Below are 19,275 nucleotides of genomic sequence, written 5' to 3' on the forward strand. Positions count from 1 at the left end.
TTCAAATTTGGGTCTCCATTAGATTTCTCCATATATAATAATATTAATTTGAATAAGCCTGTTTCTCGGCTAGCTGCCACCTTACAAACGTTTGGCTCTCCCAATCTGGCAGAAGACTCATCTCCATCGGTCACCACATATACAAACACCGAGACACTCTACAGTTCTGGGATCCTAGGGTTTCCTCACTCATGGACTGCTCCGATTCGCCCTACGATCTTCTCTTCAAATCGCTCTCCCTCATCCCAATCTCTCACTACTTGCTTGGATTTCTGCTCCTTTCTCTCGTTTTCCTCTACAATTTCCTCGAAATCCATCTCTTTCGTGACCTGATTGCCACTGGATTCAGAGGCCATCCGGTATCGTTGACCTTCGCCTCGGGCTCCGAACTCTACGAGGCCGTTGCTTCCAAGTGTCAGATTCTTCACGGAAGGTGAACTCAGTTCCTGCTTTTTTGAATTTAAATTCGTCGGTTCCCTTTTCTTTTTCTCTTCAAAATTAAAATTTTTCTTTTCTGTTTGTTAGAGTGAATGATGATATCGAATTTGAATTTTATGTTGGCACTTTTGATTTTTTTTACGTAATTGTTATGATTTTGTTTGAGGTTTGTGTTCTTACTTCTAGATTTGTGGATTTTAAGGTGTTTTTTACTTGTTGTTTTCATGTGAGGTGAAGTTTGTGTTATGTTCTATTTCCAAATTGATGTTTCCGTTCCTCCTTCTGGATTTGATAATGTCTACTTCTTTAGTGCGTTTGTTTCCGAGTTTGTGAATAAATATCATTTTGAAGGTTTTGTTTCGTTTGTGTTTTATTCAGGTTGCATTTGAAGTTTTAGGTCCTAAAAATTTGGATTGGATTTTGTCTGCGAGTATTGAATTTGAATATTCTGTTACTGTTATTGAATTTGTAGAATCACTATGATTTTCTTTGAAGTTCATGTTTTTATTTTTAAAGATTGTTTTTCAGGTGTTCTTTATTGTATTTCATTTTCAATAGTCCTGATTCCTGCTTTTGACTTTGATCTTGTTGGTTTATTTGTTGAATAATAATGATTGAATTTGAAGGTCCTGTTGTTGCATTTGAATTTGCGGAGGTTTTATACTTTTGTTTGAAGGTTTTGTTCTTTTGAACTTATTGATTTTAAGGTGTTTTTCCCTTTTTTCTACTATGGGAGGTGAAGTTTGGCATATGTTTCATTTTCAATTTGAAGTTTTATCCTTCTGTTGGATGTTGTTGGTTTTGTGTTTATTGAATAATAGTGATTGAAGAGAAGATTCTATTGTTGCTTTTGAATTCATAGAATTTTTTTTAACTTTGTGTTCTTACCTTTGAATATATTAATTTTAGGGTGTTTTAACTTCATTTTCTTCTGAATTTAAATGGATTGATATTAATTTGCACTTTTCTTTCTGTATGAGAGGTGAAGTTTGTATCATGTTTATTTTCAATTTGAAGCTTCGGTTATAGCTTTTAAATTTGATTTGTCAGTTTCCATGGTTTTCTTGTTTTCCTTTTGAATTTGTAGAATAATTGTGATTGAATTTGAACGTTGGATTCTTACTTTGGAATTTGAATTCATTGGGCTTATGGTGCATTTTCTTGAATGTGTAATTTTTTGATGATTTTGTTGGTTTTATCATCTTTTTTTTTCTTTCAATTTATAATAATTTTGATTGAATTTGTAGGTTTAACTTTGAATTTGAATTCATCAGGTTTATGGCGTATTTGTTGAATCCATTGAATTATAATTATTTTGAATTTGTTGACTGCGAGGTGTGTGTTTTTCTTTTTCTTTTAATTTTTTTTTTTTGAATTTTGAGAATAATTATGATTTTATTTGTTCGTGTTTGGTATGAACAAATTCTTGTGCTGTTTTTTCTTTTTGGAATATGTAGTGACTAGAGAATTTGTTTGAATTTAAAGTTAATAGCTTTTCTTTGGCGTAGGTATTTGGCTACTTCATGGCTTTCCAGTCCTCATCTTCAAACTGCATTTTTGAGCTTCTTTGGGAGGCCTCCTGTTTTCAGCTATAGAAGGTTAGAATAGGTTTGTTTTTAGCATTCATTTCCGCTCCCTATCTAGCATAATGGGTTTGGAAATTCCGTAACTTTGTGATGTTTGCTGGTATTTCTTGGTTTATACAGCATGAGAATATGATGGAAAAAAGGAAAGGGGGCATGGTGTAGCATGAATTCAGTGTTTTCTTATCACATCACACTTTGCATGTCTGCATATTGAAAAAAAAAAAAGTTGGTGGCACGTCTATCATTTTGTCAGTGTGCAGCCTTATCTTTTTCTCTGTTGGATTGCTCTGCTACAATCCATTATTTGTACTAGTTATTGGGGCTAATCTGATGAAACTTGAAAAAACTAATATAGCTGCTATCCAATTAGACTAAAACCAAGTTACTCCAAACACCATTGGAGCAAAAATTTCTTAAAAGGAGAAACCTAGGGAAAGACCTTTGCATAAACTGAAATAGAAAATTCTGGATAATTACTTAGTATATTCTGGAAAATAAAAATTTCTTACAATGATTAAGTGCTTCCCTTTTATAGTGTTAGCCCTCAACTACTTTCTTACGGTTTCCAGGATATAATTAGTAGCCTTTATATCCTTATTTAATATATTACATTACTGTTTCTCCAAAAAAAAAAAAAAATTAGTAGCCTTTATATATTCATTTACTATAGTTTTAGTGAAACAAGATTGACATTTTGACTTCTAATTTAGTAATAAAACCATTCCATGCAAACATTTGATTGTTTTAATTTTGTTATCAATTCTCTATTAATGACCACATCATAACCTCTTATATGTAATACTAAATTCTATAATGGTGCGTGATGTTTGGTATACAATTTTAAGTGGCTATGTAGCAAAGAAAAGGCGAGAGGGGATCACATGACATGAAATGATAGTTTGCATATCACACACTCCGTTCCAACTGATTAATACATGGGCATTGGTGAACTTACAAGGCCAACCACCTTAGTGCAATAAACATAGAATTGTAAAACAATTTTGAATTCACTGAGATTTGGTTTCCATATATTTAGGTTTTCTATTCTGATTAGGCTTTTGTTGTATTAGCTTCCTACTTTACTTGAGGTTGTATTTTATGTTTTATTAAACAATTTCATTAACACTACCAATAAGTTGATATGACAAGACATCAAATCTATCATACCTTGTTTGGCCTTTAATGATGGAATCTAATCTACCATCACAACTTGTATCTCCTTCTATCCAAGATACTTCTGAGACATTTTATATGGGGATAACATCAAGGAGATTTTTCAAAACATTGTCATGCATGTTTTACTACATAATTATTACTTGACCTGCACTGATGCGTTACTGTGCCCAGACAGCTATTCCATACATCTGATGGTGGAACAATTGCTTTGGACTGGCTGGTGAATTCTGATGGTAAATTTTAGTATTGTCATCACATTTTTGTTCAATTCTATTACTCTTGCATGGATATGATGCTACTTGACATATTTGTTGGAGTGAATAGTTACCTTCCCTATATTGCATCTGTCATATCACGTTGGGCTTGTGTGTTATTGGTCTTGAGGGGATATTCTGGCCATTTAACTAAAGTCTTATTCATATATACGAGCTCATTTTACTGTTACAGTTTACTTATGTCAAATGGATTAAAATGCTACAGTCACTGTTGATTAACATAGGCTTCTGGATTAAAATGTTAATTGGATTTTAGAAAACCTCTAATTGGGTCAGCTCATCTTCTTCTTCCCCCAGTATAACAGTGGAGGTGCACAAGATTTAATGGATCTTTGTCAGAGAAAACTGATATGCTAATGCTTTTGATCTTGGTTGGATTTAATTTAGAAATAATATCTTTTGTAGATTGTTGGATTTAATTTAAGAAGCATGTCTTTTGTAGACTACCTAATTCTACAGAAAAATAAACGCACAAAAATCTAAGATAGTATGGATTTTTATTGGTTGACTCACAATAGTTGAATTGTAGCAGTCTCTTATTTTGGAGCTGTGTGGTTGTATATGCTTGCTGCTTCTGCACTTAAACTACCTTGTGATTAGCTGTGTCCTTTCTGGAAAAATGACTTATATTCACACATGTTGATTAGGAGGTGTATTCACGTATTTCGAGTTGGTGTCTTATGGCTTTTCCATGAATATAAAATACTATTCTTCTGGTCTAATCTTTCATCTATTCTTTACAGTTATGGGAGTAGCCATCAACATGAATGATACTATTCGGAAAGATGATAAAACTCCTATTGTTGTTGTGATTCCTGGCCTAACAAGTGATTCGGCTTCTGCTGTAAGTTCCCTTTTTTGTTTGTCTTTTTTCCACTCCTTTTATGTTTTCATCATGTAATTAGTCGTCCAATTTCATCGCGGACTACCACTGGTGTCTCTAGGAGTATTAAAGTTCACTAAAGATCATGTGAAAACTTCAACTGATTACGCAAAGAACTAAAGGTGATATGGGATAAGCACTCAAAAAGCACAATTGAAGTTCATCCACATTGAACTTTACAGAACTTAAAAACTAGATGAAATAATTTTCTTTTCCTAGCTAGACAGCCACAGAATCTTGGTCTCATTTGGGCTAACTAGATAAACAATTCTTCTTCACGATTCAGCTCAATCTAGGACCATGGCCTTCATTAAATTAAAAATTATCATGTCTTTCTGATTAACTTTGAGGACATTTTGACTCAATCAACTTCTTTTTTATTTTATTTTTCCCTTACCTTCTAAAATTAATGTTGACATTATATTGTAATTTGTAGATATTTCTCTACTTTCATTATGAAATAAATCTACTGCCGTTAGGAATATTCAGTTGAATAATAGTATATCAGGCCTTGAGATGAGTTCAAGTGGTTACACAAAGACCTAAAGGTGTTAGGGATAAGCTTTACATCTTGATTGGAAGCTGTAGAACCTTGATTGATCGATCACTTAAAGACACAGTTAAATGCAGTCCACATTGACAAGAAAAAACTCAAAACTAAAGGAAATAAGGTTTTGTAGCTTTGTTATTCAACAACAATGATAAACAATGAAGTTTCAAAGCTCAATTATTTTTGGGTCGATTAGGTGAATCCTTGTAGCAATAAGCTCCATCCAGGTCCATGTACTTCACATTGGCTATTATGTATTTCCAACCTAAAGAACAAAAAATCACTCCTCTGTACACGGACAGGGGACAAAAGATTGCTAATATGAGTAGAATATTGCCAAGATTGTTGGATATCAAGGGTTGCCAATAAAGTAGTAGTGTGCCTTCTTTGCTTCTCTCTCTCTTTCTCTCTTCTTGTTCTTTTCCTTCTTTTATTTTTTTTTCTTTTAAAATATATAGGAGATATCTTGAAATTTCAGTGAGATATCTATGTTGCAATTTCTCCAAAATTAGTTCCTTCATGGCCATTTCTAGGGAGGGATTGGGGAATCGCCGTCATTTCTGTTAAAAATATTGGAGAAGTTGATTATGGTTAACCCTTATAGATAAGTTGAAATTATCAAACCTTCCACACAATCTAGGTTGTTGGAATTTTTGGCTTCTTGCAATTTTATTATTTTTTAACATGTACTTCAAAAAAAAAAAAAAAAAATCCCCTTCCCATATCAATTCTTCTTGAAGTAATGGATCCCATGGCTTCCAAGTAGGCCATTTCTTCTCTAAGCAATTAAGAAATACACCCTTTTATTTTCTTAGTAAATATTCAAATTTATATGGAATGTGCAAGTAATTTTATCCCTTCCGGATTTCAAACTATTTTTACATGATTGCCTTTGGTAAGATTTGTTTCACTTTTTTCTTTTTTATTATGTTGTCTGGACTAATATGTGGGGGTAAGGCTTACTAATTCTGGTTCTGATCCAAATTAAATGATACATGGATGTAAATTCTAAAAAATGCATTCATTTTAATGAAAATGACTTAACAATTTGTTGTTTCTGATCAAAAGTCAGTGAACAATTGTTGCATGTTCTCTCCTTCATTTTCTGCTCATTAAAGACTCTTTTTTGTTGTTCTTCATGAGGCATTTCTTCAATCTGGCATGTTGGAGCTAGTTGAATTCCTTTTTTATAGTCATCGTTTTATTAAAGGTTTATCTAGGACTGCCAGTTATTTGTGCTGCTAGATTCTCTTTTCCTTTTCTTTTTTAACAGTGTAGTTTGTGCCATAGTATATAAAGCATCTTGCATTCAAGATGGCAAAAAGCGGCTGGAATGTTGTGGTGAGCAATCATCGAGGGCTGGGTGGCATATCAGTTACTGTAAGTTTCTTCTCATAGAAAGTTTTTCTACTAATAAGCATTTGATTTCTAATGGTTTAAAAACTTGCTTTTTAATCCAACTCTCTGCCGATGGTTTTCTACAAATAAATGTTTGATATCTCTTGGTTGAATTACTTGTTAATACCCTAGACAGTGGATTATATGAGCTGTTTTTTTTTAATATGAAAATAAAAAAGTGATTCAATAAAAAAACACCGCCTAACTAAAATGGGGGCACAACCCTAGGACATAGGAAGCTATGTTACATGGGTTCAAGTGTGGGTCTTGGGTGGGGGTATGTGTTTAGGGTTCTGATCCTTCATATCCCAAAATTTTGGGATACTAGGACTCAGTTGAAAATGTTCTCCATACCAAGGAAAGATACTTGGATACATCATAAAACTTATTGAATATTTAAATAATACTGAGCTGTAAACACACTAAGATAAGTTTAAGGTTAGGGGGTTATTTATCATGATGCTATACATTAAGTGGATTTTCTTTTGTTCTCAACATTAAAAGTGGTCCAATGCTTTTGCAGTAATAACCTTAGGAGTAACATAATTTTATTTTTGATTTGATTTTATTATCTCCATTTCTCCAAAGTTGTAGGATAGAATTTGATTTATTTTATTTTATTATTTAAACTTAAGAATTATTTTTTAATGTAATTTTATTATCTCCATCTTAAACCTTGTTATTTTTAAAATTGACTAACATGAATTTCAAATTGAATTTGACTAAAGTTGCCAATATTCTCTCCTTATCCCTAAGTATTCTCTCCTAAGTTTTTTAAAAAAAACTTCACCTAGCCAGTTATCTTAAACAAATAGTTGGAAATCGATATAAAAAATTCCTTTTTCTCTCTTTCTTTTCCTTGATACTTCAATACAAATCTAACAACTTCTTTTTATAATTATTTATTATAATTGAGAAGAAAAAAGAAAACAAGAAAACAACAAAGTTGTATCAAAAGGGAAGTGAATGTATTCAACAAGAATTCCACACTTGTGTCATATTGTGTCAACATGGGTATTTGGATGAATTGGAAGAGCCCTTGCTTATAGACAGAAGGTATACAAGGTGCATCAAGGCGCAAAGAAAAAGCAACAAAGAAATCTCGCAAAGAAACCTAGATTGCCCTATAGATAAGCTATCAATAAAATCTATCATGGAGAAACTATGTAGGGCACAGTTGCTAGTTTTCGTGCCTTTGCGCCATTTTTTTGGCCTTCTGGTCCCTTTTTATACATCATATATACCTTCTTGTTTTTTCTTTCATTTAATACAATCTTTACTTACCTATCAAAAAAAAAAAAACCTAATATCCTTCCCAAAGCAATTTTGACCAATAAAGCAAAGACTTTAAGGTAAGAACTTTCATTGCCCAATTCTAATGGGCTTTATCTTCTAAGGTTCTTCTCTTCCTCTATATTTCCAAATAGTATAGGAATAGAGGGGTCATCTTCCATGCCGTCTTTCTATTTTGACTCATGAAACTACCATGCCACCTAAGAGGATGTTGTCAACTATTTGAGGAAGAATTGATGCCACTCTAAACAAAAGAGGATGATGGTTCACAATGAAGGAGAATATGATCAATCAACTCTTCTTGATGTGTGCAAAGATAACATCTATTTGCCATCTTCCAGTCTCCTCATTCTATGATCAATCATGGGGATTCTCTCCTAAAACATCTCCAACTGGAGAAGCTAACCTTTGATGGAACCTTAGTAGCCAAATTTCTTAAGGTGGAAAAGAAGATGCTTTCTTTGGACAAAAGCCTTGTAGTAGGATTTTACAGGAAATATGCCCTTCTTACATGCCTATGATACTGACTTATAACTAGAATTATCATAGGACACCTAAGAGCTGCAAAACTCCTCCAATCTTTCCATCTCCCATTCTGAAAAAGTCTGACTAAACCTAGGATTCCCAGAAGTCCATGTACCAGGCCTTACATCCCAATAGTACACCACCTTAACATCTTTATGTATTGCTAAATTGAACAGAACTGGAAAACGTTCCGTTAGAGACACCTTTTGTCACCACACATGTGTCCACAAATCGTTAGTGATCGAATTCTCACATGGAGACCACCCCTCTATTTATAGCTCTCTTAGGGCCACAACCATAGGCCTTCCTAACAACCCTAGAACACATCCCCCACTTGACTTAGTGAATCTTTAATTGGAAGGCCTATTCCCCCATAAGAATTCTCTCTGAATTCTTTCAAGTCTATGTTGCACTTTTCTAGGGATGAGAATGGATATCAAATCAAATGCTAGTATTACAACTAACACAAAACCAACAAGGAGGTAGGATCTAATTTCAATTATGTTTTAAGCACATGAGAATTCACTGGAGGTGGCTGAGAATAGGAACCATGAGTTTGTATGGTGTTAAAAAGTGAGGAACCCTATTTTAGTGCTAATTTCATGTTGTTGGAAACTGCAAAGCAAATATGTGATGCACTTAAAGAGGCATACTTTGGAAGGGGGGTGGTTTCCAAGAGGAGTGAGAGGAGGTTATGCTGGGGGGGTGTGGAAAGCCATCATAAATGAATGGGAGGGTATAAAAAATAGATCTCGCTTTATAATTGGGAATGGGAGAAGGGCTAAGTTTTGCAGAGATTTGTGGTGCGATGATCAAACTTTGGAAGAAGCTTTCCCAAACTTATTTTCTTTCGTAGTAAACAAAGATGGGTGGGTGGTAGAGGCTTGGGAGGAGGGTGGGGAAAGGGCTAGTTAGAGCCCTCGTTTTTTCAAGACAAGTTAACGATTGGGAGTTGGGTGAAGTGGAGATTTTGCTTCAAAAATTACAACCTTTGGTTGTTAGTAGGGAAGTAGAGGACATTTTGAGCTGGAGAGAAAGCAAGAACGACAAGTTTTTAGTTAGATCTCTCTATTGCTTTTATTCAAGGGGACCTAGAGATCCTTTGCTGTTTAGTATTGTTTAGAGGACCTGAGCTCCAGTGAGGATTAGTTTTTTTACATGGGAAGTCTTGGAGTAGACGTCTTACTCTTGACAAGCTCAAAAAGATGGGTTAGAATATATCAAATAGGTGTTATTTGTGGAACTTGATTTACTCACTTTTTAGTGTACAGTGGGTTTTGGATTCCTCGGTCAGAGGGAATCTATTGGGTTGGCAAGACTCTTTCATGGGCAAAAAAAGGAAGAAAGCGTGGAGGATTGCTCCCTTGTGTTTGTTGTGGACTATTTGGAAGAAAAGGAATAAACGGGCTTTCAATGATGTTGAGCAGTTTGACCAAGCCATCAAATCTAATTTCATGTATACTTTTGTGAATCAAGCTAGGGTGTATATGGAGGATCACATATTGTCTTTGTTAGATTTTGTAGATTGGTTGAATATTAGGTAAGGAGAAGGTTTTTTTTACTCCTTACATCCTTGCCTTTTTTGGGCAATGTTTGTATACTTCATGTGTGCTTGTTTTGCCACCTTTTAGGCGGTTTTAATGCAAGCCCTCTTTTTGCCTATAAAAGCAAAGGAGGCATACTCTCAAGAAAAAAATAACTACTAATCACTCTTTTAACATATGGCATACAAAGTTCTTGGTGAAGAAACAAGCCTTTTCAATGGTGGTTCTAGAGGGAACCAACTGTAGTGGTGGATTGAATGTAAGGTTTCTGATTGCTTCCTAATTCTTGCAGCCCAACACTGGGTGGGTTGATTTTAGAGGAGGTAACAGAGAGTTGGCTCATGTGCAGTCACCTACAGACTTTTGGAAGATTTTCATCCATGATAGCAATGAGAGGGAATTATTGAGTCTTTGGTCCTGGATGGTCATGGTGGGAGGCCACATCCTATGATGGATCGAAACCCCTTTGCTATAGCCCTTGCCAAAGTATTGGATGTGAGGGGAATGGTTGCTCTTATTCTGTCTTCATCTCACTGGCAGAGTGGGTTTTCAGTTGGAATCTTGGGAAATGACAACTGAGCTGAGTAGAGTTGGCAGCGTGGTTCCCCATGAGTTTGTGTTGGGTCCACTCATATTAATACTCTAGTATGTATATAGGATGGGTAGATTTGTGATATTGGAAGCTATAGAGATGAAAGTTTTTTATCCATTTTAAACTAAGATGGATGAAAGTTTTTTATTAATTGGATTCCATTTTGGCGTTTTGCGGTGGAAAGGGAAGCTTTATGGAGGCAAGTCATAAGTGCAAAGTACGGGGAAGAAGAGGGGGGTTGGAGGTCTTGTGTTGTGAGAGGAAGTTAGGGGGTTGGGTTGTGGAAAGCGATTAGGAGAGGGTGGGAAGCGGTAGGTAACAATTTGGTGTATTCTGTGGGAAATGGTAGGAGGATTAGATTCTGGGAGGAAAAGTGGTGTGGAGATGATAAGTTGTGTTCTCTTTTTCCTTCTCTATATGCTATATCCTTGGATAAGGAGGCTTGGGTAGCGGATGTATGGAGTCATTCTGGAGGGGGGGGTGTGGGCTCCTAGGTTCTCTAGGAGAATTAATGATTGGGAGGTGATCGAGGTGGAACGCCTTCTCTTGAGGTTGCAAGGGAGGAGGGTTTTCAGTGATGTGGAAGATAAAGTAATTTGGACTAAGGCAAAGGACGGAAGATTCTCAGTTAAGTCTCTTTACAAGGATTTGGATCCGGAAAGAAGTGTAGAATTTCCTGCAAACATCATTTGGAATTCTTGGGTGCCTCCAAGGGTAAGTTTTTTTGCTTGGGAGGCCACGTGGAAAAAGTCCGTAACATTGGATCGTCTTCAGAAAAGAGGGTTCTCCTTGGCTAATAGATGCTTTTTGTGTTTGGTAGAGGAAGAATCTATTGATCACATCCTCTTGCATTGTGGGATGGCCAGAATTTTATGGAGCTTACTTTTCTCTCTCTTTGGAGTTTCGTGGGTGCTCCCCTCTTCAACAAGAGAGGCGTTATTGGGGTGGTTAGGGCCTTGTGTGGGAAAGGAAAGGAGGAAAGTGTGGCGTTCAGCACCCTTGTGCCTTTTTTGGACTGTTTGGAAGGAAAGAAACAGTAGGGCTTTTGATAATGTAGAGCATTCGATTCAGGGGTGTAAATCGGTTTTACTTTGTAATCTGTGGGCGTGGTCCAGGGGTTTTTTTGTTTCTGGCCCCACTTCCGTTGTAGATTTTGTTGATTGGTTAGGCCATGGGTAAAGGTTTTCTTTGTATACTTCCTGTATACGGTGGGGTGCTTCTTTGAAGTGCCTCTTTTTATTTATATACTCTCACTTTATTCATCAAAAAAAAAAAATTTCTAAAGCTGGTGATTTATACACATCCTGCATGGAATTTTGTATTTCTTTTGACAAGGGAATTCATCAGAATAAGAAAGTTTCTGTCACTGGGTGAATGCTCTATGTGGTATTTGTAACTTGCATGGTATTTTTCATCATAATAGGAACAAACAGAGATACACAATTTTTCTTAGTATTTTAATAGACTACTTGTTTCTAGTAATTTCATATCTTACACAATAATATGCCATAATCCCTATTTCTAGATGTTAGATGGAGTTCTTGTATGTGGATTATGTTCCTTTTCAGAATTCTTGATTATAAAATTTATGGAAGATGTCTCTGTTGTTCATTGTTTGGGCAGTCCGATTGCATGTACAATGCTGGATGGACAGAGGATATAAGGAAAATTGTTGATCATCTTCATTGTCAGTATCCAGAGGCTCCTCTATTTGCTGTTGGAACTAGCATTGGTGCCAATGTTCTGGTATAGAAATTCCACTGGTAACCATTGTTTTTTTTTCCCCCTTTTTCTTTCATATGTAAGAATGAGAAACTGAAAACAATTACATGCCTAATGATGGTATTGACCTACACTAAGATGATTTTGTTTATGCTGCTTAACAATGTAAATATCTTTCACCTGAATCATTACCGCTAATGACTTAAAGTTTCAAAGGATTACTGTTACAACACTTTTTGTGTGATTGGGTTACAAGTTAGAACTAGAAATGGCAGTGCTTCTACCTTGCTGCAATCCTAGTCATTTATGTATATAATTTTAAATGTATATTTAAAAGTTAATTTCAATACTTCAAAGTCACTGGGTTGGTTGAGTTATCCTAAATCGAGCCATTTGGTGAAACACTTTGGGCCATGTTGGTTCCATGGCTGTGATGATAACAATTAACCAGCTCTTCTTGAAGTATTAAAAGGAAAATTATGTTGTTATGTGCTCTTTGTTATTTTTTTTTTTCATAATGTTTGGCTTTGTACGAGCATTTGAAAGGCTTATTGACAACATTCATTTCTGCTCATACAATTTTTCTATTTAGCCTTGCTGCATGTGTGTATTAATTATGTTCACGATAGACAATTTGTTTTTAAGGATTAGGTGCTCTTTGTTGATTTTTTTTCATTATATTTGGCTTTGTACAAGCCTTTGAAAGGCTAACATTCATTTCTGCTCATATAATATTTCTACTCAGCCTTGCTGCATTTGTGTATTAATTATGTTCACAATAGACAATTTTTTTGAATCCTTAACTGTATATTGGATATCTTCTATAACAAATTCTTGTTTTATTTGTGCTTAGATATGTATCCCTTCCACTGGCATACTAATATTATCTGGGTTAACCTATTCAGGTAAAATATCTTGGAGAGGATGGGGTTAATATTCCTCTTGTTGGTGCTGCTGCCATCTGTTCTACATGGGATCTTTTGGTAGGTATTTTAGTGTCTATGATAAATATTCTGCATGAGGAACAAAATGTCTAATAGCCTTTCTCTTGTTCATGGAGGATCTCTCATCCTTAGTTGTACTTGTTCATCTATAATCATCAATAAGTTTCTTCATTTCCAATTAAAAGGGAAAAGGAAATGGATAAAGGTTGACCATTAACTACCCATCTTTTTATTATTTGATTGATTTTTGTACGAGGAAAACAAAGTAGATGATATAAGGAAAGTTGACCCTGCTGGTCATAGACATAATATTTACCAAGTGTTAAAATTCTTTAGGCTTTATATTTCCACTTTTCTCAAATTAAAAATAATGTTGGTTTAAAAAATGTTTATCAATGAAATATGGTGTGAAGATGTTATAAAAAGAATGTATTTAATTCGCTGATCTAAAAATTAATGAAACTATGATAAAAAGAGGTTTTTCTCTATTTCTTCTTCCATTTCTTTTTCCTCACTTGTTAAAGCTTATAAATCAAACCCTTGAAACTTATCAACCGTTGTGACTACAAATATATTCTTGCTCCATGTTCTTTAGCCAATATGAGGTTGAATTTTGATTTTGGCCAAAAGCTACCAAGGTTTCCACATTAATGAACCAAAAAAAAAATGTAGTCCTATGTTGCTGCTGATCCTGTTATTTATAACCTCAGCAAAGTTGAACACTTGTAAAAGTCATCTCTCTGAACTCAACAGATGCTCAGGATTGTTTATAGTGTTTTGCTCATAGGCATATGCATTCTTTTCACCTTTTCTTTCTTTGCAGATATGTGACAGATTCATTAACCGCAAGCTTGTACAGAAATTCTATGACAAAGCTCTAACAATTGGCCTACAAGGTTATGCCCAATTGTATGTTTGGATCACCTTCTTGTGGGGTATTATGATGACTAAATTTTCATAATGGCATTCTTTCTGATGTGATAATCACATAAAAAAAAAATCCATTTGATTGCTTCAACAATTCTAATTTTATTTTGCAATTTCACCTTGAGTAGGGAGTTCAAATTTGTTTTTGTGGAACTAAATTAGATCCTCTTGCAGGCATCAGCCCATCTTATCTCGTCTTGCTGATTGGGAAGGCATTAAAAAGGTTTGTCTACATCCTTTTCTTACTTTCAGTTACCTCATTTTCAAGTATATTAGGCATGTAACATGAGAGAAATAACTTGTAAGAGTTTTATTATCAAAATGCTTCTAAATGGCTAAAGACTATAAGCAGTTTCCACAGAGATTCTCCATTTATGAACTTAACTTCAATATTCAGTCTGTTTGTTGAATAGAACTTCCAAGTGGAAATTAACATTCTTACATCACATACTTCCAATGTTACTTTTGCAACCTCTTTTCTTTTCTAGTTTTCTTTAATGGAATGACATCAATAGCCATTCAAACCACAGTCATTGGAAGACAATGAATCGACATGAAAAGTGTACATTAGCATAAGACATCTATAATATGTGATAAGAGTTAAGGAGCTCTTAAATTCAATTAACCAGGATTCCATGTTTGAGGATAATCTAATGACTATGTGGCTACAAGATATAGAAAATTTTTTATTAATTGGGCAAGATAAGTTTGAATAGTGACTATGTGGCTACTAGAGAGAGATCATCTTTTTCTAGTTGGGCAAGACAATAAACAACAAGGTGGAGACCTTGTACTAGTTGGACAATATAATTCTGAACTGTTGAATTTGGAAGACTAGAGTCTATGAATTAAGTTGATAAGCTCAACCTGAATCTGTTGCAATTACAAGTTCAAGTCCATCCTGCAGCAACTCTGATTAATGGTAGCGGTGGTCTGCATGCTCTTCATAGAGTACAAGTTATGAAAATGGTGGATTTGGGTTTTATTGTACTGGTGGAGGTTATAAAATGACTTGAAGCTAGTGATGGTCTACACAGTAGGGGCGATAATCTTTCAAATTAGGAAATATTTATACTTGTGCTCAAAATAAAGCTCATCATGTTGTTGATGGTGACAAGATGTGGATGATGCCTTTGTATGAATTTTTGGAAACACTGAAATTTGGCACTCCCAAAAAGCAGCCTGTGTCACTGGCTAATTTGAATGCATAGATTTTGGGAACACAAACCTCAGACCTTCTTTGTATTTTTCCCCATATATCATCAAGGAAAAAGGATTGATGGATAATGTAAGTGTAGTGGCGACAGGTTTTAGGTGTAGTGGCGACAGGTTTTAGGCATAATATTATGATTAGATCAAATGACAGATCATATAAATAGTTTAAAATAAGCTATTACTTGTGAATATTTGTTCAAATAGCAAAAATGACCCCTTCATTCCTCATTGGAGTGGCTTCCTCATATTACTCACCTTATTGTATGATAATGTTGAGCCTAGTTCTTCTGTGTGGAAAGTGAATCCTTCTTCCATGGTTCTCTGTATTTCTTTCTTCTCAATGACATATTTTGCTGTCAACTTAAAGCTCATGTTTTGATATTCAACTTGACAGCCTTCTATGCGTTGAATTTGAATCCCAAAATTCTTTTGTTCCTACTAATATGACCAGTAGGTTCATTTCCCTTCTTTAACAGTCACGTTCTGTTCGAGACTTCGACAACTATGCAACCCGTCTAGTTGGAAAATATGAGGTAATCATTTTGTTATTTATTTTCATATTTTTCCCTGATTTACTGAAGTACTGTTCTCTTCCAGACTGTGGATACATATTACAGGCGTTGTAGTAGTGCTAGTTTTGTGGGAAATGTATCAGTACCACTCCTCTGTATCAGCACTTTGGATGATCCAGTCTGTACAAGAGAAGCCATTCCTTGGGATGAGTGCAAGTAAGGAGACTTCCTACTATCATGCTCTAAAAATAATTCATTCATAGTTTCATAAAAAAAATTCTAAGCATGCTAAATTGAAGTAGGATTTTATTTATCACATGAGTACATTATTGGAAATACTGAAAATTTTCACCTCATATCCTAACTAAATACGCTGCATATAAATGCTATAATTAAAACAGAATTACAATGGAAGAACTCATGACTTTTAATCTGTATCTTCAACAGTCCCTTTATCTTGTTGGAAGTTGAAAATCTTCATCAGGAAGCCATTGGTGTCATTATCTTGATCACATGAGAAAGTTTAATGAAATATGCATTTTAATTTACAAAGTTCATTATTGTCATAATCACCAGCTCCTTTATTTAATCTTAATATGTTAATTTTCTTTTCAAGTTTCTCCATGGTTCACTTTGTTTAGAATTTCCTACTCTCATGAGTTCTGGTGGTGTGTCTTTTCAACTCTTCTTTTGGGCCAGGACACGTAGGCAGCTTTTTGTACAGAGCTTCATTTTCTCTCTTATTTTCTAATGTCATGTTTATGTACCTTTTCTTTTCTAGAGGACCTGCCATCTTTCTTATGTATCCGTGTATCACCTAAAACAGTTACAAGTATGGTTTTTTAATTAAAAAAATATATATATTTTTTCAAGTTTATCTTTTCAGTTTCTTTCCTATGAGAGATGAATTTTTCCAAAGCTTCATATTCACATTACTCAGATGAACATTACTGAACCTTGAATGATCATCTAAAGATGTTGTAAAATGCTTCTTACTGCTTTAGTCGTAGCGCTTCTTAGATAAAATTGGTGGCCGCATATTACTTGAGATAATTTTATATTTCTTTGAGTTACTTTAAAGGGTTTAATTGCTGTATGTCCCGAATTTGACCTGCATTCAACTTGCACTTTCCACTCTATATGAATTACAAGAGGAAGGAGGAAATAATTTCCGGTAGAATATCCTAAGTTTAGAATACCTGTAGTGATTCATAAAGCTTCATGAACTAAAACCTTTCTAAGTCTTACCCTCAATTTCAAGAATACTTTCAAGTCAAATATCATAAAGGACCATTAGGACTTACCAAAGCTGCAATATGCCAGGTTTAGGTCTCTAGAGGGTAACCCGAAAAATATCTGCAAACATCATATTTTCAACTTCTCCTCGACTGTACATAACTTATGGTGTATTTACCCTATAATAAGATTGATTGTGTGGCAGATAAACATACTGTGTGTCACATTGTAGATGTACTTGAAGATGCGATTTCTCCTGCTCTATCACGTAACGGTTTAACACATTATTCATATAACTTCATGATCTATGTTATTCTATTAGCAACTGACCTGTTATTTGATTCATTTATAGGGCAAATAAAAATATTATCCTAGCAACCACAAAGCACGGAGGACATCTAGGATTTTTTGAAGGGCTCACTGCAAAAAGCTTGTGGTAATGCATGCTTCCTTTTTCTAATTACTTGTTGGGAGTTCAACCGATTTCAATGATCGTAGAACCCATTATTTGCACAAATGTCTATAGTGAGAGCCCATCTCATTCTTTGTGAAGATGATACCAATGCACTATCGGTATGCTGCAAAGTGATTGATATCATATTTGATGAATGCATTTATTTTTAAGAGATCAGTTAGTGCTCATTTGAATATACTTTTTATTTTCTATTTTTAAAAATAAGAAATAATAGTAACTTCTTTACAAAATATAGTAATGCTTATATAAAAAAAATTTCTTACTATCTCAATTTCTTAGCATTTTCTGTTTTTAAAAACAGAAAACAAATGCGTATCCAAACGATACCTGAGGTTATATATTTTTTTTGTTTCTGCTTTGTGAGACCAGAAGGCTTCAACAAGCATTTGGTAGAAACAGTGGATAGATACTTGTCATAGCAAGTACACTACTTGCAAACTTGATCGATCAAGCTACATTTTTCTTTATTTTTTTCCCTCTCATTTTGACTTTATTTTTAGGAATTCATTAGACTCATTACATTGCATGTAATCATACTCAATTGCTTGCATATTTCCATTCACATGTTTGAGTTTCAGATTACATTCTTCTTTGTCGGACAAAGCTTGTTATTGAGTCAGTTGCATAGCCAGCAGGCAGATACATTCTGATGAGAGTGTGTGAATCGCGTGTCGTTTTTTCTTCCCTTGCAGGTGGGTAAAGGCTGTCGATGAGTTCTTAAATGTCCTACACTCAACCGAATTTATTCACAGAAAAAAAGAGGTGCGGGAATGTTCATTAGACTTCAAAATTGAACCACTGTAACTGAAAACACAGCCATTTATAATCCCGATTTAGAGAATTTTTGAAGCCAAACTTTATCACACAATCAAATGAGTGCAAACCAAGCCATGGAAATCTTCTTTCCCCCAAATACGATAATCTAATTCTTACCACTAAAATTCGAGATTTGCCCCAAATAAGTACAGCTAAATTATTGTAATCGGATGATTTAGTTTAGAAGGAACTGGGTAGCCTATTTCTGTCAATTTTCGACAGCTAATATGGCTCTTGTTCTGCAGGCTCAGGTCTCTCCATTGCCCGTTCCGCTAGAATCCTCAATCGATCAGGGTCCATATGTCAATGTTACCAAAGATGGCATGGTGACTGCAATAGGCAACAAGCAAACCAACATGGAAGAGGAAGAAGAATTATGCCATGAGCACACGCTTCACACTGAGAAAGATGAAGACAAGGTTTCAGTTGCAGAAACCAGTGGTAACAAAAGCAAAGAAAGAACACATTCGAAGACTGAACTCAGCCAGCCATCCGAACATGACCGTAGCCGTGTAACTGCTCCCATAAAGAGACGCATGGATCAGCTGTCCCGATACAGTAGGAAATCAATCTGGCTGCTGGTGTACATTGCCATTGTTACTACTTGGCCGCTGGTTGGCTCGGCCCTTCTGCTGACCTTGAAGAGGAAATTCAAAAATGTCTTACCGGCAGCTCTGCTCGGTAGATAGAACCTCCTACAGGTAACTTCATTCTACCTCATGAACAACTTCTATTCCTTGGAATAAATAAATCATTAAAAAAAATCAAAATAATAGCATCCATAATCAGGAAATTTAGGCCCATCGAACGTTCAGCTCTGAATTTGGATGTTAAAATCTGTGTTGGGATCGGAATAATTGGCTGTAAAATGGGTGGGATAATAATAAATCCAGATGTATAACATTTCACCGGAACTTGATGTAATTGTAATACTTGGACTCTGTAAGCTATTTGTTTTACAGATTACATTTTCACCAGGTCTAGATATTGTTGCAATGCTTCTTTTGGAACATGAGAATGGGAGAGGGAATGGAGGTAAATCGTAACATGTGAGAGAAAAAAAAAAAAAAATCTTGGCCAAAGTAAGTTTTGATTAGAAAGTAAAATTTTGAATCTTATTCTCTTTTTTAGGACGGAATTCAAAAAGCGTTAGGAATAAAAAATAGTA

General features: G+C 34.9%; 1 protein-coding gene across 1 annotated transcript; it reads left to right on the plus strand.

The window, feature by feature from the left end:
- The first annotated feature begins 55 nt into the window (after nucleotides 1-55).
- Nucleotides 56-19,103, plus strand: LOC117925837 (phospholipase ABHD3-like). Its single transcript, XM_034844943.1, has 14 exons — nucleotides 56-433; nucleotides 1,947-2,036; nucleotides 3,372-3,433; nucleotides 4,219-4,319; nucleotides 6,199-6,288; nucleotides 11,884-12,006; nucleotides 12,888-12,965; nucleotides 13,750-13,835; nucleotides 14,028-14,076; nucleotides 15,545-15,601; nucleotides 15,666-15,796; nucleotides 17,169-17,252; nucleotides 17,984-18,053; nucleotides 18,353-19,103. Exons 1-14 carry the CDS (start codon nucleotides 192-194, stop codon nucleotides 18,794-18,796), a joined length of 1,707 nt encoding a protein of 568 aa, XP_034700834.1. The 5' UTR covers nucleotides 56-191; the 3' UTR covers nucleotides 18,797-19,103.
- The last annotated feature ends 172 nt before the right edge of the window (nucleotides 19,104-19,275 follow it).

This window comes from Vitis riparia, chromosome 12, assembly GCF_004353265.1.
Source record: "Vitis riparia cultivar Riparia Gloire de Montpellier isolate 1030 chromosome 12, EGFV_Vit.rip_1.0, whole genome shotgun sequence".
In the NCBI taxonomy this organism is placed as follows: Eukaryota; Viridiplantae; Streptophyta; class Magnoliopsida; order Vitales; family Vitaceae; genus Vitis; species Vitis riparia.